At 40.5% G+C, this 24,981-nt stretch overlaps 3 protein-coding genes across 4 annotated transcripts in view; 1 reads left to right on the forward strand and 2 right to left on the reverse strand.

Moving 5' to 3' along the window:
- Positions 1-6,816, reverse strand: part of SYTL3 (synaptotagmin like 3) — a 35,582-nt gene extending 28,766 nt beyond the window's left edge. The window contains exons 1-3 of the mRNA XM_076333771.1: positions 6,779-6,816; positions 2,223-2,774; positions 616-831 (exon numbers count right to left, since the gene is read on the reverse strand). Of these exons, the coding sequence (XP_076189886.1) occupies positions 616-831; positions 2,223-2,332 (326 nt within the window). The 5' untranslated portion in view covers positions 2,333-2,774; positions 6,779-6,816. The remainder of the gene's footprint in view (positions 1-615; positions 832-2,222; positions 2,775-6,778) is intronic.
- Positions 6,817-9,743: 2,927 nt separating this feature from the next.
- DYNLT1 (dynein light chain Tctex-type 1) lies at positions 9,744-15,258 on the forward strand. The gene is made up of 5 exons (XM_076335517.1): positions 9,744-9,806; positions 12,854-12,895; positions 14,122-14,245; positions 14,465-14,542; positions 14,837-15,258. Exons 1-5 carry the CDS (start codon positions 9,780-9,782, stop codon positions 14,905-14,907), a joined length of 342 nt encoding a protein of 113 aa, XP_076191632.1. The 5' UTR covers positions 9,744-9,779; the 3' UTR covers positions 14,908-15,258.
- Positions 15,259-18,850: 3,592 nt separating this feature from the next.
- TMEM181 (transmembrane protein 181) overlaps positions 18,851-24,981 on the reverse strand; it is a 37,511-nt gene continuing 31,380 nt past the window's right edge. For both annotated transcript variants that reach the window (XM_076333775.1, XM_076333776.1), the window contains exons 16-17: positions 23,679-23,745; positions 18,851-22,729 (exon numbers count right to left, since the gene is read on the reverse strand). In XM_076333775.1, coding sequence (XP_076189890.1) covers positions 22,651-22,729; positions 23,679-23,745 — 146 coding nt within the window. In that variant the 3' untranslated portion in view covers positions 18,851-22,650. The remainder of the gene's footprint in view (positions 22,730-23,678; positions 23,746-24,981) is intronic.

Below are 24,981 nucleotides of genomic sequence, written 5' to 3' on the forward strand. Positions count from 1 at the left end.
CCTGTTTCCTAGAGAACAAAAGCAAGGTGACACAGTAAAAGAAAAAACAACTAATTCAAAGTAAATAAATTTGTATTTCTGACCACATTTAAACAGTTCCTGATAATGTTATTAATGCTTTTTGCTTTTTAAATTTATATAAAATATGACTTCACATTATTCATCAGTCCAGGTTCCCCATTCCTGTAGTATGAGGCCAAAAAAAAATGATTAGGAAATTGTCAAGAAATTGGCTATACTACACCAAAACACAGCACCTTCAGCAACTTGTTAGGATGCACTGGTTCAGTATTGAGTCAGGGGCAGGACTTCTATCTACAGTTCAGAAACTAACGACTGTTCCTATGCTTTGCTGTCACCATCTTTGCCACACTACCTCTGGCCAACCTTGAGGATCCATTTTGCTAAATACCGGAAGGGAAATCCTGACTACATGAAGTGTAACGCAAAATTCCCATCGATTTCATTGCTACCAGGACTTCATCCAACATTTTCATTCCGCCAGAAGCTTTGTTTCATTAATTGTTTAAAGCAACAGATACACACAAAACTAGTGTGCATCCACTGGATAACCAGTGTAACCCGGCACCTATCCAAACCAGTAACATTCCTTACCCATGAGCGTAACAGACGGTGCATTTCCAAAGGCAGGGATTCAGGCAGACACGGCATTCAGAGCACACTCGATGACTGCACCCGTTGCATACTGCACCTCTGTTCATCAATAACCCAAGCGATTTCTGACAGCGAGCGCAAGATCTCTCCTGGTATTCATGGCTTATGCTTCTTGCCCCTTTCCACCGAAGCTGCTGCAGCTGCAGTTTCAGTTTCCTAATCCCCCAGGTAAAAAAAGAAAAAAAATTATAAAAAATTAAATAGACCAAAACCCCCACAGTAAGTCTCCAGCTAACACCCTGGTTGTGCAATATCGTTACTAGTGGGAGATATGCCCTCAAGTTTGACCTCAATTGAGCACTGTCTGAAGGCGTCTACACACAGCATTTTTGCACTGTGACTGTATATGGAACCACAACTGTGCATACAAACAGAGTAATAGTCTAGTATAAATGGGGTTCTGTTCGTGTCAGTTATGCATGCTCAGGGCACGGCACCGAAATTGTGTATGCAAGTGATTATGTATTCACATACAAAAACTGGTGCTCCCTTTCATTTGATGATAGTTTTTATCATATTTATCCAAGAATCAAATCTTCTATCAAGTAAAAAAAATCATAACAAATGCATCATCTGAAAGTTAAATAAAAAACACATCAGACCAAAATATTGAAACCTCTCCCTTTCATTAACTTTGCTTCCATTACATGTACCAATAATCAAGACCTACGTTTTTGTTAGCTACATCATCAACAGTTGTCAGGGATTTTCTAACCAATTCAGACTTTCTTTATAACCCTTTACTTTTTTTTCACAATCATTTAATATGTCCAGTAATACTTACATAAATGTTTGCTGTAAACAAACTTCAAGTTTCTGCATTTAAGAGACTACAAATTTCTAACAGCAACAAAAATACCCTATTTTACATGGGGATGCAATGTGACAAAGCAGGGAACAAGCTGCAAGGAAATCTTTGCCCTAGCCCTGATATAAAGCAAATAAAATGCTGGAGGATTATCCCTTATCCTTCACGACAGAGATACTTGCATAGTGTGAAATAATTAAATAGAATCCTTTTCCTGACAGTGACACCTATTGACACTAGTAACAACCTCCGAGACAGTGTGGTACGCTTGCTTGTGTTGTACGTGAGAAGGGACAGTAATGGATTCAGCACAATGAGCACGTATCCAATGATTCTTAACTCCAGCCTTGACACAACAAAGTTAAATAAGCCAGCCAAAGATCTGAACGTGTTCTGTGTTACCAGGACTATATAGGCATACATAGGAACATGATGAGAATGCTATAAAGCCTTCATAGAAAAAAATACAGGCAGCAACTGAACTTTCTATGAAGGCTAGAAGTAAAATTCATCAAGTAGATTATTCACTGAACAGTATTTGCTCATCTTTACTGTAGAGTAGTCAATAGTATGGTAAATTCAAGAGGCTCTGTATAACCCTTAGTTTTCCCAAAGAATAAAAAGGCATTAGCTAACAACAAGTAATACAATGGAATACATTTGGAAGGACAGCAAAGTGGAAGAAGAGTACTTCTGAGAAAAAATAACAGAAATACAGGAATAGGGGAATGGCAGATACCTTATTCTTTCCTCTTCTGTTTTTCTCACCATCTGGTCACGGTACAGGACTTCCAGAACAGCCTCTCGTTCCAATTCCTTAAGGAAGTTTAGATTAAATTCACAGGCCATTTTCCTCAAACTTCACTTACTTTGTAGACTCCTGTCCTATGGTTCTACTACATCCAGAACAATGGATACTACTTTGTAGGGTATACTGTGGTCTGAGTGTTTACAAGGTGCCTGCACTCTTACTTGATTGGTGATACGTTTCACTGTGTCATACCCTTGAAGAGAAAAATAACCGTGTCTGTCTTCACACAAGTCACCATTTAAGTGTCTCTGCTACCCAGGGAATATGAACAGTTAGCAAGGTCACAGCAGCCTTGTCTGTTTCACATGAAAGAACTCCTTGTTCTTTTCTTTTTTCCTTTTTTTCTGAGAGTGGTTCCAAACAAGATGAGAGCTTGCAGCCAGGTCCCAGATAGGGCTTTAACTGTCACCAAGAGATGGTGTAAAGGAGTGGGGGGAATGGTTTTTTTTATTTGGTCTTGTAGATTTGAGATTTCTGGGCCTAGGGGAAAAAAGAATACGTTATTATCTCTTCTCCTCACCTCTTCAAGAAATTTCAAATAGTATGTGAAGACCACATTTTGCTATACTCAGACCTTTCATGCACTACTTCAGATACAGGAAAGATTTTAAGACAGTCCTGTTCTTCAGTCTCACCATATTGTCCGTTAACACTTGGCCATGTGCCTTCACATTGTTTGTACAGTCAACATAAAAAAAACAATAAAGAAACTTAAGTTAGTTTTGAACACAGGCCTACAGGCCCCATGACTGGAAAAGTCATACTGGTTGAGACGAAAATGCCCCTTTCTAATCCCATCTTACTGAAAAGACAAAATATCACAACCCTAAGAGGAAAGAGGGAAAGACACCCTCTAAGAGTCACTTCTATCAATTATCTATGTCTGTTAAGTCTAGATAAACAGTTTAATACCCAATAAAGCTATTATCTTTGTTAATACACACAAGCACTAAAGAGTTAAGATATACATTATTTCCAGCTCAGTGCACTAACAATTTTGGCCCCAAACTGATGATGTTAATGTACAAATATATGAGAAGTATAAAATTAAAACAGAATCACAACTGTATTTTGGATATATTCTGTGACCTTCACTTTTGCAAAACTCCCACTAAAGTAGAAAATAATTTTAATATAAGTAGAGAAAGAAAATGATTATTCAATCTAATTCAGCTTACACACTGTATTCAGCTTTAATACTACTGTCTAGTGTCGAGTGTGTATTACAGGAAATGTAAGAGAGTTCCACTTACCGTACACCAAATATTAAAGATGTGTATATGAAAACTGGTGAAGTGTTTCAAACTTAATCTGAATTAAATACATACAATCAGGCTCTAGGCAGAAGGTCTAGACACTAAGACAGAAGAGTAAAGCTTTCCCAAAGCAGTTACTGATGCTTCACTGATGGACCTCAGCTGAGAATGTGACCAACTACCTGCATTCCTTGATCATTATTTTAAAATACTTTGAGTTTTAAGCTTAAAAAAAACCCAAAACACCAAAACTTCAGATATATAGTGACAATGTATTTTTGTCAGTGCAGGGAATTACTTTACATACGGCTTGCCCCAATTAAGTTACTTAATTTCACACAAAAAAAGCCGGAGGTGATAATTTGTATTTATAAACAGTATGCATTCTGTTCTTTTATATTTTTTTGTGAAACCCTTCAACAGACACCAAAAGGACAAAGCATTTAACAGAAGCAGTGTTAACAAAGAAAAAAAAAAAGATTGGTTTCCTGTGGAAACAAAAGAGACAGAGATACGCATAATCATATTTTATTTCCTTACCAACTGCAATTTCACAGGAAATTACTCAGTTGAAACCTAAAAAGCCTGAGCAATTTTTTAACACAATATATGTCATTTTCAAAGGCCCCTGCATCCTTCACCTGCTTTCATCTTTTACCTCAAGAATACCTCCCAGGATTGATGAGCATGTTTAGAACCTTCAACTCCATTTAAGTCAATACAATCTGAAAGAGCAGGCAGTACAAACTTGGGGACCTCTGCACTATACAGAATACCAAAACACCCATTACAGCGTAAGTTATGTTTTCTATAAAATCCTAGGATTTCCAAAGGCTAGCATATCTACAACGTCATCAGAAAATCCTGCTGAAGCATCAGTAAAAGCTGGTAAATTCATGACAGTCATTATTATGTGGATCCAATAAAACCACTCTAGTGATCTTAAAGAAAATATATGAATGTCTTACAGAGCTATTAAGAATGTGCCACTGTAAAACAGTTACTAAGAGCAACATCCACAGTTAAGCAAGCACAGAAATAGTTGCTATTTAATATCTCCTTCAAATTCTTTAAAAAAGGACTACCTCCCTTTTTCACAGAAGAGCACAGAGTTTTCCGTATTTCAAGCCTGTTTGGGGAAATGGGTTTCGGATGACATCTTAGTGTATGAAAAATACTGAGGGCATACAGAATCTTATTTAGAGATGCATATAAATTTTGTATGTTTTCAGCTATTCAAGCTTGCACAAATTTAAATGGTGTGAGGGAAGGAACGGCTTGGAACCTCCCCTTGTTTCTACTTTGTCTTGCTCACAGCTATTCCCCCTGGGAGACAGGGGTTCTGCCCTAGCCAGAGCAGGATTCTTCCAAAGAGCATTTGACCTCAGCCTGTCAGTGATACTGCAAACACCATCAACAAAACCAGTTGGTCTATTGCTACACTTCTTATCCTAATGACAACAGTAGACCACCAACAGGGACTAGAAGGGAAAGACTAGGATCATCTTCTGGCATCAAACAACAGAAAAAACTTACTGCAGAGCAAAGTGCCAGGGCCCTACGTCCTACAGTATCTGCACTACGCAGAGAGAGAAAAAGGCATTATGGCTCTCGCTGCTGGGCAAGATCATAGAATCATAGAATGGTTTGCGTAAGATCACATGCTGCAGAGAATAAAGCTTAAAATACATCATGTAGCCAGCAGCTCTATCAATATTACACCTGGACATTCCTACAGTTGTGGTTTTTTCAAAACCTTCACGAAGATTTAAGCCCAGACAATCGTTGTGTACTGTCAATTTTTCTTGTACATTCAAAGATAACTCAAAATCTAGCTTAATGATGAGGTAGCTTTAAGAATAAATAAAGTACTATATCCCCCAAAACGGGGGATAATCCTTGTGCCCCACAACAGACTTGAGCTTGTAATCATTTCACAGAGGTGTTCAAATTGGACTGAAAAGCTCTCTACTTTCCTAACAGAAAAAAGAGCTTTTCTAACACCGAAGCTGTCTGCATTAGATTAGTTTTCTGGCAGTAATAAAGAAGTGGTGTTTTCAGTAATGACGCTCCTTGACAGGAAAAAACAATCTTAAAAACCTTCACAGATGCCCTCCTTTCATGTTTACCCATCGAATCCAGCTAGCTAGCTGTGTTATACGGTCAGCTAACCTCAAAGCCAAGCAACTTCTATGTAAAACCAAAAGCAACAGCAACCTCTTTAGTAAATACCAAGACACTTCTCCCTTTTCAGCACAAAGCTCACATAAAATACTTTGTTCAAGCATTATTTTAAATTATGTATTTAAAATAATCCAGTGTCAGGCACCTTACAGATGGACCAGTAGCTTTCTGAAACTATCATGTGAAGTCTCAAAGCCATCGTAAAGGAGATGGGACGACCAACGTGGTCACGTCTTAGGAGAGGGAGGCATGCAAGCACACAGTGCAGTCTCAGCGGACCATGCTTTTTTCTTTTGTATCAGGCTAAAATAGTATGTAGTTATGTTACTGAAGAGCAATCAAAAGGCCTACCTAGGACAAGATTAAGTTTGCAAAGGTAGCTTATTTTTTTAGTTTTTGAACTTAGAAATGCCTGATATAGCAAGCTACTTTTTCTCAAAGCAATTTTGCATGTAATGTATTATTGATCTCCTTTCAGATCCTTAAGCATTAGCAAAATAATGACAATTAAATAAGTATAAACAAACTGATCTTCTAAAGTTGCAGTCTGCATTGACTTGAGATAATTGGCGTACTTCATCCATTAACCCAGAAGATGAATATAAGACATCAGTAGCTAGGACACAGATTAAGGAGGTTCAGAGCAAAAATTATCACAAAAGCTCCTGGAATTTATGGCTATTTCTATTCTGCAGAGGCCAATCACATAATTTATTCTTAGTTAAGAAAATTACAAGTGTTATTTTATACTACCTGGCTGCAACAGTTTTATTGTCACATCCTTGTATACAGACATGTACATTATTTATAACTTCTTTGATAATGTTTTACCAAAGTTATGTCTTGTAATTTTAATAACATCCCACCCCAACACTTAAAGTAAAAAAAAACCCAACAAACCAAAAACCAAACACAAACACTTTTTTAAGTTCCAGTTGTGGTCTTTCCATGAGATCTTTGCAGTCTAAAAAACACCATCCCAGTAAGTAAAAATGTATCCCCCTGTGCAATGTCATCTAGAACAGATTAAAAAGATGTCCTTACCTTTTCAGCAGCCATCAAAGAAAGATGTGGGGAAGTAAACTGCTTTTAAGAGATAAGTAGCACTCTTACTATTTATTTATCTCTCCTTAAAGAAAACTGGTGTCTGTTCTCCACCCCCTTTCCTTCCTTTGGGCACCGAAATTAGGCTGACGTATGTACAGAGGAGCATCCCTAAAACAGCTAAAAGCAAATGCACTCAAAGAAGAGCTCCAGCATTACAACAGCTTTTGCCAAGTCTCTGGTTTTGTTACCAGCAACAGCAACAAGCAATCAAAGAGAAGTTACTCATTTTTCTAACATTAAAAAGAGACTCAGCACAAGAGACTATAAAAGCTGACTGATACCATCAAAATATGCTCAGTCTTCAAGCCACACACAGGAAGAGAAGTGGCTTTGAGTTTTACATTATTTCTTTTTCTGATACTATAGATGTGAAAATACTACTAAACTCAATGTCCCCGGGACTCGCACAGAAAACACCGCTTGTATCGTTAGCAGTTATTTCCTGGAAACAAAATAGTTTTCTATTCAGATCTGAATGACAAAGCGATTAGCACAGATAAAAGTTCAAAAAATTCATTTTTTATGCATCTGCAAAAAGTAGAAAATTATTTTACCTCACAACTGGTAAATCTGATGCCAGATAAAGATTAAAAGTTAAAACATTATATGGATTGGATATCCCAGTTCAGTCTATTGCAGAACCAAGCGTGAGTAATGAAGTTCAAAATTACATCCGAATTATTTCAAATTCTGGAGGAGAGTCTGTTCTTGCAGGTTGATCTCCTTCTTCCTGCCTCTACCGGGTAAACTGTATGTACAATACAGAAACCCTTCTTAGTGTTTTTGGTGTTTTAAGAAATATTAATTTTAGTTACAAAGCACTGAAATTCTATTCACATGGCAAAATTAATCAGCCTGCAATTTTATAAACTCATTAAATTCAATAGGTTCAAACACTTCCACCTGTGCACGTCAAGTTTAATCACCTTCTTCAACCATATCACTGAAGAGAAAACAACTGTTAGTGGGGCACAGAGCTAAGCCCAACAAAGAGTATTTGGGCCTTCATTTCAGGCAAAACTTTAACCAAAAGAAAGACCAGAAATAACCTGAGGATTGTAACTACCTACAGCGACATATTTGTAGTATCGCAAAGCCAGGCTGGGGAAAGTTAGCCTTACTGCCAGCTTTCCCCTCATATTTAACCAAAGCCTTAATTGCCTCACTTTTACCTCATCATATTTTTCCCTCTCACTCCTGGACATGGAAAACTACTGCAGTATTTCATATGTGCTAAGAATGTAACCACGTTACAACCTTTTATTCTTTTGGATAAACAAGCACCGCTTGTTCAGCTTTCCCATAGTCCTCACTTTTTTGTCTCTGCCTTCTTCTCAGTGGGAGCAGTGAGCACAGAGCTCAGAGGAGAGGGGCCAAGGGTAAGCTCAGCAGCCAGCTGCAGCCCCGCCATATCCCAGCGGGGCGGGCAGAGCGGGTGCTGCCGGCAGGGTGCCCACACAGTCCCAAAGTGAGGTGACCGGTCAGGGTCGTCTTCTTCAGGAGAAGCAGGAGACGGGGCCAGACACGGGACTGGAGACAAGGTCAAAATGTAGGGCCAAGGTCCGCCAAAGAGACAGGCCTGGAGCAGACGGTGCAGGGGTGGAGGCCACAGCTGAGGCTGATCAGGGCAGCTGAGACCTGTCTGTGCACTTGGGGCCCTGAGACTGCAACTCACTCATGACCCTCTTGAAATACAACACCTAAAACTGGACACAGTATTCCCTGTGAGCCCTAACTGCACAGAGTACAATAGAAATGCTCCTTCCCACATCCTGCAAGCTATACATCCATTCACACATCCCAGTATGGCATCTCCTTTTTTAACAGCAGCATCGTATGACAGATTGAAGTAAATCATACCAAATACACTCCCCTACTCTCTTGTCTACGGAACAGCTACTGAGTGAGCTGGTCCTGCCCTGCCCGCGTTTATAGAGCTGGTTATTCCTGCCTCAGTAAAGGCCTTTGCACTTGCCCCCAGTTATTTTCTCCTTTGTTCAAACTATTTCTCCAGTTCATCCAGGCCACTCTGAACCTGAACAGCATCTTCCACTGTTTACATCGTCTCTGAGAGGCTAGTATCATCAGTAATTTGAGTAATCTGTAAACAGTGCACACACACAAGAAAAATCCATAAAATGTGAAAAGTGTGCCCTTTAATTTCATTGTCCTGATAATGGGATCTGCTTAGAACTGTAAGAATTCACATATTCTTCATGCCTTTCCATGTTTTTTTTTTTTTTTCAGTTCCTGGGCATACATGACATCTCAGGCCTTCTTTTCAAGCTCTCGTTTCCAGAAACAAGATGCAGACCCTCCTTCCCAAGGAAGGACCTCTAAGATCCACCTCTCCGCAGGAACACAAACGGCAAGCTATTCGTGTGAAAAACACAACCGCGACAAGCTCCCTTCTCTCTCTCAACCCTAGGCTTTGGGGCGTTTGACAACGCCACGGCGGTCCCACCACCCCGCCGGGCGACATCTCCCCGCCCGGGTCCCAGCCAGGCGCCTCCGCGCTGCCGCTACAGAAACCGCGCCATCTTGGAGGGCGCCGGGCAGGCCGAGCCCCGTAGCGGCGGGTGACGCGGCGACCACAGCGCTCCCCGTTGCGACGCGCCCGACACAGAGCGCGCATTGCGCAGGCGTAAAGGGAGCGGCGGGGGGGGGGGCGCAGGAGTGCGCAGGCGCGCTGTCAGCCGTGCGGGTGGAGCGGAGAGGGGCGCGAGGCGTGCAGGCGTGGAGCGCCGAGCGGCTTCGGTGGTCGGGCGCCGCCCGCGGGCAGCACTGCGCAAGCGCCTCGGGCGCCGTAGCCCGACGCGGGCGGGGGCGCGGAGCCGGGGGCGCAGGCGCACCGCGCGCAGCGGCCGGCGCGTGGGGCGCGGTGGTGAGGGGGCGGTGCCGGGGTGTCGGTTGCGGCGTGAGGGGCTCCACCGGGAAGATGGACGACTTCCAGTCGGGGGAGGAGGTAACGGACCGGCGCGGGGGGCAGGGGGAGGGCAGCTTCGGGGCTGCCCCCGGCTTCTCCTTTCGGGAGGCTGCGGGCTGGCGGAGGGTCTTGGGCGATGCCTGTCCGCCCCGGACTCCACCATTCGGTCTCCCCCGGGCGAGTCCGGAACCCTTTGGAGCCCCCCGCCCCCCATCGCGCTGACCCCCTGCCGCGCTCCTTCGGGGTGATGCCGGAGCGTTGGAGGCGTCTCCGAGCCGCGCGTCCCGGGCAACGGCTGGAGACAGGCCCAGCCTTTGTTCCTGCCGCCGGGCTGCGCGGAGCTGCTGCCCCCCCTCGGCGGGCCGGAGCCGTCCCGGGAGCTTGCCGTCCTTCTGGCGGCGTGAACCGGTCCGGTTACCGGCTGTGCCGGTGGGCCAGCCCCTTGTCTGCATTTCGGGTGTTTGCTGTGCGCCTCTTCCCTGGCGTCGACCCAACGCCTGCTTTTCTCCCGAAAGCTGCTGCTGCAAATCACTTGGAGAAAATGCTGGAGGGGTGTCATGGCCTCTGGCTTCACCCAGAGGATGAAGCGGTGTGCTGCGGTAGAAGGTTTGCTGGTCCGGTTTAGATCAGCGTGAGGAATACTCGAATAAGCTGTTTGTGCAGAAAGAAGAGTTCAGGCAGATAGTCTGCATGTTACAGGCGCACTAATGAGACAGCTATCCCGTTATACCCTGTTAAGGAAGATACAAAGTCGGATAAATCAAGGGTCGTCTTCTTTATCGTGCTAAATGACTACCCAGCAAGTATTGCTCTTGCAGAGGGACAGTTTTTCTGAGCTGTGACAATTTGCTGCATTGTTCTTCAGGAGCTGCATTGTGACTTGGTTAGACAACAGCACAGCCGTGTGAGGGGTTCTGAAGGTGTGTCAGGCTTGTGCTATTATAAAAGCCTTGTCCTGATTGCTGGGCCTGGCCTGTATTACACAGTTACAGATGTTATTTAAAAACTGATAATTAACATACTTGAACATCATTCTTATAGCTGTTTTCAAAAATGTCTTCAGAATTACTCAAAAATACTACTACTTTGCAGTTTGCACTTGTTGCCGGGGAACATCCCTTTTTAATAAGGTATTGGAAATATCGAGTCTGCTTTCCTCGTGCCAGAGGGGTAGTGCAGAGAAATCACGAAGCTTCTGAATTTTTTTCCTTTTTAATACAAAAAATGTTTGTGTTATGTTATAAAAGGATGGAATAGTGGTGTTGTATTTGGCAACTCAGTTACAGCACACAAATCACAAAGCTGGATATCGGACATTGTGTTCTATTTTGTCATGTATCTAAACCCATACATGCTCTCATCCCAAAAAAGGGAGAGGTTTGAGAAGCAACAGCAACTCTAGAAAATGTATCTATGGCTCTTTCCCACTTGTTTCCGTACAAATTAGATATCTAAATACCTTTGAGAACTTGGGATGGATTTAATTCTGTTTACTGTGGTGAGCTGTGTTTGTGCTCGCTCAAAGGCATTTCTGAGCAGAGTTCTAGACTTTGTGAAGAAAAATCTGCATATGGTTTATCATCTTGCCTGACAGCATGCTTCACGTCTGCCAGCATGTCTGGCATGTGTATTCTTAACTTATGCTCTATGGGAAAGGGTATTTTGATAACTATAGCTCTTACTTGGTTAAATACAGTGGTGCACCTTAAATGTAAGCACCCATAAAATTCAGTACCATAGAAACAAATGAGGCATATTAAAGTCAAGAAGCTGAAAATAAACACCAGTTTGCCACAGCATATACAAGCTTTTAAAAATATTGAAGTGTGTGAGGAAGTTGGTGCCTCTGCAGTTACAGAAAAGGCGTTGCCTTGCCCTTGTCTCCCGGGGCATGCTGTTTCTTCTATCAAGGAGATCCCTCAGGTGCTCGCATCTTTCTGAACGTTACGTGTCATTGCAGCTGACTAGGCTGTTCACCTTCTGACCAAAGGTTTATGAATGTAATGCTGAAATTCTCCTGAGCAGGTGTAACTACGTCCTGCCTGCACACCCGAATTGCACTGTTATTCATGTTTGCTAGCTGGAGAAGCTGACAGACCTCCCAGTGAAAACTCAGTCAACATATGCTTGATTAGGTTAATCTTGAAATCTTTATTCAGTCTCCTGAAATTAGTTTGCCATTATGTGCATTTCTTTTGTCTGATTCCTTTCTTCTGGTTTGTGAGGTGAGGCTGTGAGATACCTGTAGTAAAAATGCCAGCCAGTGCCTGGCTTGCTGCCGTGCTGTGCGCGATCCTGCCTGTTCGGGCTCCCCGGCTGCTTGAACGGCTGCGGCGGGTGGCAGGCTGCACCCGGCAGTGGTGGCGGCTTGTTTTAACCAGCTTATGTGGGAGGCAGCAATGGCTGAGGGACTGAAACAGGAAAACATACTAACCGTACAAGAAAATGGGTAATAGTTTTAAGATTAGTGACATGTTGGGGCTTTCTCTGTCCCCATTCCACATGCTTAATCTCTACTCCCTGGAGCCCGAGAGAATGCTGAAGGTGGTGGGAAGTCCAGCGAGCTAGATTTCCCCTTTGGTTTCTAAGGGGCAGTTTTCTTCTTGTCCCCAGCTGAGATTGTCATGACAGCTTTTCCTTGAGCTGTGAATAGATGTTTTGTCCACACCAGTGCCCTGGAGATGTCGGTTTCATTTAACTGTAAGCTGTGTCTGCACACTGAGGTTATCTCTGCAACCCCATTCTGTGAATTGTGGACATTAATGCTTATTGTGAAATGAGAATATATATATATATATACAGAAGTGCTATACATATTATTTTAAAGTACTTTCAAGTTAAAATTTGAAAACTTTGGCTCAAAAGGCCAGCCAATATTAGTTTATCTGTTACTTTTCATTACTTTGCTAAGAATGCTAACTTGACCGGGTTCAGGGAGCCAGATTACATATGAACAAATAAAGGAAGACTCAGTGTCTTCTGATTTACAAGAAATCTGACAAGGATAAATTAAGCTTCTAGTGCATGTTCTTAACAAAGCTTGAACTCTGTATCCACTGATTATTTTAAACTCTCTCTTTTTGTAGACTTCCTTTGTTGTTGATGAAGTCAGTAGCATCATTAAAGAGGTAAACTAACATTTTCATTTTGTTGGTGTGAAAGTATAGTATGTTATATGCTGTGTGCTAAAAAGCATTCAAGAAAATCTGATAACCGATACATACTAGATTTCTAGATAGGTTGCTATCAAAGTATAGATAATTGTTGATTTAACCAATGTGTGTATTTTAAGTGTAAATGATGCCTAGCCTTAGTTATGATATGTATTACAAATCCAAAAGATAATGAAAACAATTTCTATGCTCCTCTCTGGTTGCAGTGTATCCCTATTAGAATTTTTAGGGGGATGTTGTATGTTAAGCCCTATAGAGATAGATTTTATATTTCAGTAACATACAGGGGGTTTTATGGCCTATCTGCATACACTTGTTCTTTTGAGATGCCTTTCCTCCAAAATGAGTTCTTATTTGTTTGAAATGATTAAACTATTCTTGTTGCTAAGAAACATGAATTTCCTGTCTAGAAAATTTCCAGAGGGATTTGATTTTTGTGTCCAGAATTCCTCACGTAGAGTAGACTAATGCAATTTTTCTTTTGTTGCAAAATAACTGTTTTGGTCAGACTCTGTAAATTGAGTACGCGTGATTTAATACATGCTCCTGTCTCTTCTGAATCTGAAATAATTTTATGGTTACTTTTTAAGCAATTTCTGCGAGGCAAAAACGTAAGACTGAAAAACATGCAACTTTAATATACTTTTGTTTGTATCTTAAAGGGGAAACTTTCCTCATAAGTAAAATGGATTATTTGGCTGAAGGCTTCTGCTCTTTTAGTAACCAGCAACTACATGGCTCTTTTGTTTTGATTTGGGGTTTTGTTTCCCAAAAATGATTCTACTGAAAAATCTGAAGTTCATTTCTATGGAAGGATAGGTGTGAATGAGCCATTGTTGTGTGCGTTTTTTCAGTCTTTTCAGGACTGTTTAAGTGCAAGACCCTTTTCATAACTCTGGCTTCAGGACATTGGGATAGGAACTACAAAGAAAGAATCAATATATCACAAAATGAAGAGAGGATGGAATCTATGATAATTCCCCCTATGCCTGGCTCAAACTCTGACCTGCAGGTTTTTTAACAATTGGAAACACTTCCAACAATCAGTATGGACAAGCAGTATTTAGGATTTTTTCTGCGGGTATGGGGTCTCATCCTTAGTGCTCCATGTTGGAATGGGTTAATGGGTGCCTTGTAGATTGACAACAGTGCAGCTTATTTTACGTGTTTGTCGCCAATAGGCCATAGAAAGTGCGATAGGTGGCAATGCCTACCAGCACAGCAAAGTGAACCAGTGGACAACAAGTGTGGTGGAACAAACGCTAAGCCAACTCACAAAGCTGGGGAAGCCTTTCAAGTATATTGGTGAGCTCAACTTTCTCTTTTCTGTTAAAGCTGGTACAGTCAAGTGCACTGGTGGGTAGGGGGTGGGGGAAGATCTTAGCAAGAACCGCGTCTATAAACTACTCATAAGCATGTATATATGCCTATGTGTGTATATATGTACTATGCTAAGCAAAAATGCAGCTAAATGTTAATTAATGTTAGTGATAAATTAATAAAAGCTTCTCTACTGACTAACAGTGACCTGTGTGATTATGCAAAAGAATGGTGCTGGGCTACATACAGCAAGCTCTTGCTTCTGGGACAACTCCAGTGATGGTAAGGAACGTAACTGTTGGATTTTTCAGCTTGCAACTTTAATGCTAGTCCCCTTATGACTAGGCAGCATACTTTTCTTTTTTCCCAAGTGCTATAGGTTTGGAGTAATAGCATACAGTCGGGTATTTTTTCCCTTTGGCTGTGGTGCTAACTCTTACATATATGAAATGCTTGGCTGTTGTGAAAGCTTCATTCTTAAGATTCTTAATGTAAACAATTACAAACATATATAAGGGCGTGCATTTAATCACTGTAACTTTCTTCTGTCTCTGAAACCCTTTCTTGTATTTGTAGGAACCTGCACTGTGAGATGGGAGAATAAGACTATGTACTGTATTGTCAGTGCCTTTGGACTTGCAATATAATTGCCTTGGAATCGTTCATCCTTCTCTTTTCTACTCCAGCACTTGATTCCATCTCTGCTCAAACTGTGAATACACTGAACAACTTCTGGTTTTAATGTACTTTTTAAGTAACTTTTTTCAAAGGTAGAAATGTGAAAACATGCTGTTACATGGTTTATGTTTGTACTTGGTATCGTACCAGTGTTGCCATACTGTCTTAACAGTTCAAGAACTTCTCTTCAAGGTGCTAATACTGAAATCTGCTGCAGTGTAAACGCTTTCTCTAGATTTCTTTTATAAGACCGGTATAAACGAGACACTGACTTTCACACTTTGTACTCTTGGTTAGCATTAAATTATTGAAATTCATAACCATTGGTGTGACTCATTTAAACTTAACTCTCTTGTTATTTTAAAAAAAAAAAGGTTCCAATTCTTTTAATTCTCTTCAAGGTAGTTGAGATACATACCAGAATACAAAGCACTTCCATAATTCTGCCAAAGTCACTACAAAATTGCAAGAAAAAGAGATCATGTTTATCAGAAAGTAACTTGGCTGCATTTTTGGGACCTGTTTAATCTGACTGTATGATATTTGGGACATGGAACACTAACAGAAATAACTGTCTTCATTGAACAAAGACAGATAAGAAGTATTTCATGTTTTAGAAGTGCTCAGCAAGCTAGACACGAGTAATCATTCACTACTGCAGCCAGTTGCATGTATTAAGTAGGTCTTGAACTTACCTGCAACCTTCTACATTGATTTTGCTGATAGTGAGTGTGATGAGTTCTGATAGTTGGTGAAACATGATCCTTTCTGAAAGGGGGAAAAAAACCGCCTCAAGGCGATGTTACTAAATAACACGAGTAAGTCTCCTGCCTTCTAGAGTCAAGTTGCAGGGGAATAACAAGTAAAACAAGTTTTCAGCGTAGGCTTGGATAAGGTTTTCTTTGTCAGCTAATTAAAGAAATTGAGCATGCTATGAGTTTCAGACTGCCTCTGTGAACTGCCATGCTGCTTCCGTAAGCAGTAGCTCACTGCCAGTGATGTTGAAGGAATTACTTACAAAGCAAGTATAGGGGAGTATTCCTGGGCTAGAGTCAGTCTGAGTGACCTGCGTTTGCTTGTATTTAGGAAGCCCTGTCAAATGTTTTCAAAATCTGGCTCTCAACTAAAGCTGTTTAGAATGAGATGACTGGTGATACAACAGTATGTTTCCACGATCTGGAAAGATGTAATACTGAAAAGTCAAATGACCGTAGGGGATTTGTTTTTCATAGTGCTAGGTGCACAGGGGTGCTCTCTGTGATAACTCTACTTAGCATATCCAGACTGTAGAAAACCCTGTGCTAGGCAAGGCTTCAGCCCTCTTCTTTCCTATCCATTTCTCCTGTCAGTAGGGCAAAAAAAAGTTGTCTTTATCAGCAGGTTTGGGCTTGGTACATTTGAGACTTTTAATATAGCTGTAAGACTTATATATTTCTGCTAGCATACCAGTTTCAAAACATCTCCGTAAACGCATCTCCTTCATGACAAGCCACTTCTTTATTCTAGCATATGCCCTAGTGAGTGCTACGGGGCTATACTGACTGTAGATACCTTATACTGAGGAGTATATGCCTTATATTTCTGTACCAGAGAGTTTTATCATGGGTGTGACTAGAAACAGAATGCTGAGTAGTCAGTGTCAGAAATGATAAAGAAAATACTAAAACAAGATAGATTGAATAAAGTGCCTGAAATAGTCATCAGGCTGAGAGAGAAACTTGTTGTGAAGAGAATAAATCTTCGATCTCTGAATTGCTAAGGAAGTTTTTTAATCTGGATGTTTAGATACTTTATCTCCTTTCCACCAGCGTGCCAGAATAATGCTGGTAGTGTAGTACCTACTCAGCTATTTATTTACAGTTAAAAGAAATAGTTGTTGCCCTTTGAGTCAGTATTTACTTCTAGATATACTTGGCTTCTTGGTCAAGCCATTCAAACATTCCTTGTCCTTTGTTCATGTTAATAATAGCAAATCCCTTGATTTTTTTGCGGTTTGTTGGTTCATGCACTGAACTGCAGAAAAGAATGTTTGAGATGCTTGTCAGTGTAAAAGCTGTATGGGAGGAAAAAACCCTGTTGCATTAAAACAGAAGTTGTGCTACAGAAAGGTAGATACAGTTTTATAGATCGTTTTACATGTGAGCAATAACCAATGCTTCCGACGTAACAGTTTTAGGACTACAGAAAGAGGTTAGGGGTTGGGGGTTTTTTGGGTGTTGGTTCCCCCCACCCCGAGTTAAGATGGGGCTTTTCTGTGAAATACTACAGACATTGCATATTAGGGTCTCAATGTTGTACAGTTACTGATTTTTAAATCTGAATTATCTTCAAACACCTTAGTTTTAATCACCTTTTTCAAAGACTGCTGGCCAGCTCATCTCAGTGCCAGAGTAAAGCATGAGGGTTGAAGAGCTTGCAGAGTGCTTGCTCTAGGTAACTAATTGTCTGTAAAAAAAAAATAGCACAAACTGTGGGCTGGAGTAGTTAGGAAGGTAATTATAAATTCAGACTCTGTTTCCTGTCTCTAGCTTACTGCCATGGCCCTTCATATGACTACAGCTATAGAAATCGGGGGTATGTCAGCCCTGGTCTGGAGGGGAGAAGGAGGAAGGGGGAAGTGGGGGGTCGTCATTTACTGTAACTGCCAGAAATGAGTATGACCTGTCTTCCACGTTTAACTGAAACGTAAAGGAACTGGCTTCAGAATTAACTGCTGCTGGTAAATGAGCACTGCCATTTCTGATACTAAAGCAGGAGTAAGTTGAGTATCCATTTGTGCAGAGATGTTTACAGCTGTTTTATTCAGCACACAATGAGATTTCAGTCTCTCGTCGAGTTTATGCAAGGAATGGCATCACCCCAAATGGAGGGTGACATGCTGATCGCTTTTGCAGTCTACCAGCTATGAGCAGACTCTTGGAAGATCATAGAATCATAGAATTGTTTAGGTTGGAAAAGCCCTTTAAGATCATCGAGTCCAACCGTTAACCTAGCACTGCCAAGTCCACCACTAAACCATGTCCCTAGGCGCCACATCTACACGTCTTTTAAATACCTCCAGGGATGGGGACTCAACCACTTCCCTGGGCAGCCTGTTCTAATGCCTGACAACCCTTTTGGTGAAGAAATTTTTCCTCATGTCCAACCTAAACCTCCCCTGGTGCAACCTGAGGCCGTTTCCTCTTGTCCTATTGCTTGTTACTTGGGAGAAGAGACCGACACTTGCCTCCCTACAGCCTCCTTTCAGGTAGTTGTAGAGAGTGATAAGGTCTCCCGAGCCTCCTTTTCTCCAGGCTGAACAGCTCCAGTTCCCTCAGATACAGAGCTATAAGAAGGAGATGAATGACATCAGCATCTTCACCATCGCTAACCCTTTTTTTTTTATTACTGGCCAGTGGGTTGAAGGTGGGGCAGCCCTTCCTGGGTGTGCTGAGAGGATGCATCATTGCAGGGTAAGTAGAAGAACTCACAGCCCTGCTGGCGGAGACATCTGACAGCAGCTAACATGAAGCATGCACATTGGCAGAAAGGCAGCTGGCACTAACATTCACTGGGGAAGTTTTACTGCCAGCGTGACCACAGCAGGCTTTGCAAAGCCATTGTTACGCCATTTGAGAACCAGTTCCCCTTTGTAAACTGGCTATCGTATTTCTTAGGAAAATTAGCAACCTGTCCTTCCACCTTCAAGCCCAGGCAGGGTAATAAAAAAAAAAAAAAACAAACCCCCAACCCAACCCAAAACATAATTCCTTGGTTAATCTGTGCTGACACAGCCTCCTGGATCCCATCCTTATGCAATTAACCAAGTTTAAATATGTATAAGAAAATACATGTAAACTGAAAATATGTGTAAGTTATGAAAATGGTACAGTTAGTCATGCACTAGAAGGAAAATAAAACCAAGATACAATATAAAGATATAAAACTTTATTATGAACATATTTAATAATGATTATGCACATGAAGTCTTCCAAGAAACTGAATACCCAACTTTTGCTTAAAGTAAAATACTGGTTTTTCCTTCATATTCCATATTGGCATGAAGTTTTCCAACATAAATGGATAATTTGCTGTCATTAACACAACTCCTAGACACATACGATATTTAACACGTCCTCATGCACACTTTCTCAAAGCAGCATTTAATTACAGCTTCTCATTAAACAGAGCATTTATCTTACACATTTTTATACCATTTTGGTACACAATTTTTCCATATTTTCATTTTACATATTTACAAACTTCTAAAAAAAGTTTTACAGTAATGCAAAGGTTATTACTGGCATAAGCAAAAGGAAATGGGGGGAAAATGAGGTGACTGGGGATACAAAGTTGTCTTTTGGCTCAGAGGAAGACAACAGATCAAAGTCGTTCCTAGCTGGAACCATCCTTCCATTTCCCCAGCATTCGTGCCGCGCGTCTGTTGCACTAGCTGTTCCTTACTGGTGTTAAGCCTTATGCTTCCTGTTTGCCAGTCCTAGGAAAGTTTCCAACCAATTCCAACACCAACTGTATTTTTAAAGCAAATACTACAGAAAATGGTTGCCATGAATGGCTCACACTCAATGCTTATTGATTCCTTAGAAGTCCCTCTTGATCACTGTGTACATGGAAGTCTAATAGACGACATCTCCTTGAGAGCAGGAACACTGTATACTGCGGGGCTTTTTTGCATACTTTTCTCATTTTATACAGTTCCACTAGTGATGGAAATACAGAATTACTGTAGCAGTAACGAAAGGAAAGCCAGGCTAGTTTCTTACCCAGATCTCTTCTGTCTCACCCTTAGGTTGCAATACTTTACTCAGAGGTGAATCTATGCCACCTACTCCCAAGCTGTTTACAATCTATATTGTAATATTCCTCAAATACCGTCTCTGCTTTCCAATTGTGGAAATAAGAGGAGTGAAATTGAGATGTCTTGCTAGCAAAACTATTTCCTCATCTGCTTCACCGCTTTTGCCTTTTTACTGTATATTGAACTTGGTGCGACAGTGCTTCAACCAAGCTTACCATTACACTCTAGCACTTCTGAAATACAAAACTATTTTGCGTGGCAAGCGTTGCTTAAACATAATCTCTAAAAATTAACAAGGAAACTATTTTCTCACTATTTTTGTAGTGACATACTTATTTTAAGTACACATTTCCCATTCTCAGCTTTCGTGTTTCCACTTTGAATGTAGTCATATAGAAAAGTTAATGCAAACAAAACGGCAAGTGAAATGGGCTGAGAACAGCTTAGAAAAAAATCATCGTCTCAAAGTTAGATTAAAAATACTTTCTTTAGTTAACAAAATTCCAAAGCATGACACTGTATTTTGGGGTTAACTGTAACAACCAGTTCAGACTGTGATAAGAAACATTAGTATACTTTGCACATTGGTCAAATCAAACATTCTGTCTCTTCAGAACAATTTAGAACAGAATTAAACAATATCAGAGCCAAAAAGATCTGAATATATAAGGATCATGTAAATACCAATTTTTGAAGCCCTAATTCCTGTACCCACTGTTACTCCAATGGAAGTCAAAAGGATTTGGGGTGTGCAAAGGCTGCCTAGCTGGCTCCCAAGTCTGACTCTGCAAATTCAACCAGCTGTAAGCCTCGAGAGTCACCTGGGGAATGGTAAAAATGAGAATGGGCTCTCCTCTTCTAGGATACAAAGATCGTCTCCCATACTTGTTAAAGTCTAGAAGGAAGTGCTGAAGGTACAGCTTACTACAGTTCACTGGGAAAAAAGCCACACCACCACTAACTTGAAATACTTCTTTAATGTTTTCCTATATGTTCTTCTAAACTGACACCAATTAATTAAGAAATGAAAAAACCTTCCCTTCACCCCCCAGCAGTTTCCTTGCTTTAGCCATACAATAGCGCTTTGGCTTCTAACAAATACACGATCCCCGGTACAGAAAGTTTTAAATTTCAAATACCCTCAAAAAATTTCACAGCTCCGCATAATTTTATAAAGTTTTCTCCCTCTCACACTTGTCTTTAGCAGAGCACTGATTTAATCGGAACTGTTCTATGACAGCAAGGATGCAACCACATGAAGCAGTTACTTTGGTCCTCTCTAAGCAAACTGCTATCCTGTGAAGTCTCCCCTTCATGATCTGGAACAGCTACCAGGAGATTATTGCAACAGTCTGGAACAGTTGTTGCAAAGCAGAACAAATCTACTTTTTCCCCCCAATATGATTCGGCAAGTCTAGTAGGACTTCATCGCACTCTTCCGCTTAAACTAGTTCAATGATGAGCACAATTCCTTAGTGTAAGCCAGCACCATTTTCTGTCTAATACATTAACAGTGCTTTTGAGAGTCTTTTCTACAGCAGCAGGGCAGAGAAATTTTACAAGAGTAAATCACAGTTACAAATCCAATGAAAAAAAGATACTTTCAGACAGGTCAAGTACCTGAAAACAGAAGTAGTTAGAAACAGCATCCACTTAAATAAAGAACTGAACAACAGTGTAGGAGAAAACCAACTTTTAAATAGAGAAGGAGCAGCATTGTATTAGGAATACTTAATTCCCATATAACTCTGTTCCAGCACAGACTGGAATACAGATAATCACAAAATGTGCTAGTAAAAGTTTGGATCAGTACAGGTGGCGACTGTGGTATGACAAAGAAGTTGAACTATGCACAGAACATGCTCAAAAGCTAACTCTCATGCACATTCAATACATGAGCAACCACAATTCTTCCTAGGATGTAGATTAACTATCTAGTAATACAACTTAAGGAAAAATTCTGATGTACAAAAAGTCTCTGAAAATGAAATGTTTGGAAATTTGAAATTGTAATTCTCTATGAAACTTTCATACTGTATTCTCTGTAAGTGTAACAATCTCCTCCAACATACAAAAAACCCAGAAAGAAGGCTTCCTTCTGAGACCTGTTGCTGCCTAAATATTTGCATTTGAAAGGGCTGTTTAAAAAAACAAAACAAAACCCAAAACAAACACTTCTGTTGTGGCGGTAAAGCATGTTATGAAACATATATTATAGAAATAATTTTGCACCACTGAGGCTATTTTGGCTCACTGGAACTTGACTATTTGCACATATCTCGCACTTACAAATCTGGTAAACTCATTTAAATGAAATTAAAAAAATGGTCTTAAGTCTGTATCGCTTCTTTGAAGGAAGAATGGAAAGCTTGTGTTTTCTTACATTTAACAAAAAAAGAAAAAAAAAGAGATAACCCTAAAACGCTTCATTCCATGCCTCCAGCTCAAAAGACTAAGGTAGAAAATTGAAAGGGAAATGAGGCACTTTGTACAGCAGCAGACAATATACAAAGGAGCTATCACAAATGCAACAGATGAATGACAGTATGCTGTACATAATCCTCAAAAAAACCCTCCCAAAAATCCAAGCAGCAAGGAAGCAATTTTAAAATCAGCATATAATCAGTGACACTTCTAAATGGAAATAGACTTCAAGAGTTTAGTCCACAGACATCCTGCTATCAGGCATTTTATAAGACGTGTAAAAATTTTGGTTTCTTAAGTGTTCGCCACAACCTTTTCAAGCATTCTTTTTTTCAGTTTTAGCCTTGTAAACAGCAACAGAAGCAGGATGTCCTTCCTGGGAGTCGGTGTTCAGATGACAGCAGACTGTAAGGAAGCCAGGGAAGCTGTCCATCTAGGAAAACTTCAACATTGGTTTAATTCCAGCTGAACAAGTCTGTCTACATCAAAATCAATCACTGTCCGATTCCTCTTTATACTTGGCTCTAATAGCTTGGCCATTCTGAAGTGGCATTTCTTCATAGTCACTCCTGTGAAACAGATACTTGTTAAAAATTCTGAACACGGTGTTCAGATAGGAAGTCCAAAATAAACAGGAAAGTTCTAAACTACATTGAGGCATCAAATTGTTATTTGGGTAAGAAGGTGGTATCTGTTTTCCTTCCTTGTTGGAGATATGAACGATACATGTGACTTCTCTCCAGAGGATGATGCATAATAAAAGTTATTCCAGTAACTACAAGCCACTCTTCACAAGGATCAGTACAGAAGCAAGCCGGTACTACCACTACTCATCTAACTAAACAAAGGCAAGCTATCTCAGACAATGCATATAGCTAGCCCAGCACAAACTTATTCAGGTTACTGCAGTATTAACCCCATCCTCACTGTTCCAACCACTTCAGTGTCCTTGGTAAGAGGTGAAAACATCAAGGGCAGATGACGCGTTTGTTCAGTGTCTAGCACAGAGACACCTGACCTGAATGGGTTTTAAGTGCTGCTGTAATTCTCATATTACATAAACTCACACAAGTCCACAAAATTTTGCTAGATTTGATTATGCTTACTTCAGTAAGTGATGGACGCTTAAGAAGAGCCACTATCCTTCTCTGCAGCATTTACATATGAGCTGCCTCTTTGCTAACTCCACCTGACTCCTGCAATCCTTCCCAGTTTAAAAGGAAGTCCTTTCCTTTCACGTCTCTTGCTGCCTTCACTCCATGACCTACCAGCATTCTAATACTTTCTTACCTGTTTGTATCAGTGCCATGGCAATCCCTTTTAGAAACCAAAAAAAGAAAAGACAAAATAACATGCATTCTCATTGCATTTCTGTTTCAGAGTAAGGTTATGTTTCTGTTCTTTAGGCAGAATACTTGAACAACCTACAAAGCCTTCACTTATTTAATGAATATAGAAAAGGACGTTACGAAAATAACACACCAAAAGTAACTCTCCATAGGTATTTTATAATCTTACCCATAAATCACATCATCATCTGAATCATTCAGCATAGAAAAAGCAGGATTGTCTTTCAACTGTGATTCTGGAAAATACAAATAAGGGTTAATTTAGTGCATTAAATATAGAAATGTGGCTGTACTTCTAAACCAACGCTGAAGCAACAGACTCAACAACTTCCAGGACAGTCACGACTACAATTCAACAAAACTATATCCAAACAGGAATTCTCTCCTTTAAATTCTTCACCCTTCAACCACAACCTCATGGTATTCTTAAGAGTTAAGGAGATGACATAATTATCTCATTTTTAGATAGATATTCTCTATGTTGCGTAAGTGGATTTCTTCCCTTGTGCAGTTTCCGATGTCATATTATTTCAACCTGCACATAAGAGTAATTAAGTCATATTTCATTATTCTTAATCATTATTCAAAAGTTCTATATTTAAAAGTGCAGACTTCATTAACTTCTTGGTTATTTCTAAGCTACAAATGTAGTAGGCCAAAGTTGTAATCCCTTGTATGCAAGTCAATGATTAGCCATGGTGACATGAAAGGAAACAGGTACTTTCCATTGGCTATTTATGACAATTCCCTCTACCTTGTTTTAAGGCCTTCATTTCTTGCATAATCTGTGCTGCTTAGCTGCAGTTCATAATTATATGTAAGTAAAAGTCAATCCAGCAATTTGCTATAAACATCTTTTTCCCGGCAGCTTTTTACTTCCTCCCTTTTATAAACTAATACTTCTTGCAAGCCAACAGCAAGTTTTTAACTTTATCCTCACCCAACCATTTGTCTTGTCTTAATGGAAAAATAGCATTTTTCTGTAACAGTTCCATCCATCTCAATTCTAGAAAGTTTAGAGAAAGGACAAGCTCCACTATTTAGTGCCTTCCCTCTGCATACCTCTCAGCATGCAAGGTGTGATTGGACAGGATGCCAGGTGATCTCATCTAGGCTACTCTTTCCCATGAAAGGTTGGACCACACGATCTTTCCAGGTCCCTTCCAACCTGGGCTGTTCTACGGTTCTGCATTTTAAACTCAATGCTTAAAGCAGAGAATGCACTCAGTATAAATACTTATTTTACAGAACCTTTATCAGTTAGAGAGGGATAATGCTTTATAATCATCATGTGAGTCAGATTACAACCTCTACGTAGGAGTGCAAAACCAGAAGTGCCACTGATTCAGTCCTTTATCTCCATTTACATGGGTTCTGTGCAGCCCTCTCCCCATAGCAAGTTCCCCAAAATTCCCCCATGTTGAGATCAGCTTCACTCCTACTTTTCCAACAGCACGTTACCCATTTCAGAG

This window comes from Aptenodytes patagonicus, chromosome 3 (assembly GCF_965638725.1).
Source record: "Aptenodytes patagonicus chromosome 3, bAptPat1.pri.cur, whole genome shotgun sequence".
NCBI lineage: Eukaryota > Metazoa > Chordata > Aves > Sphenisciformes > Spheniscidae > Aptenodytes > Aptenodytes patagonicus.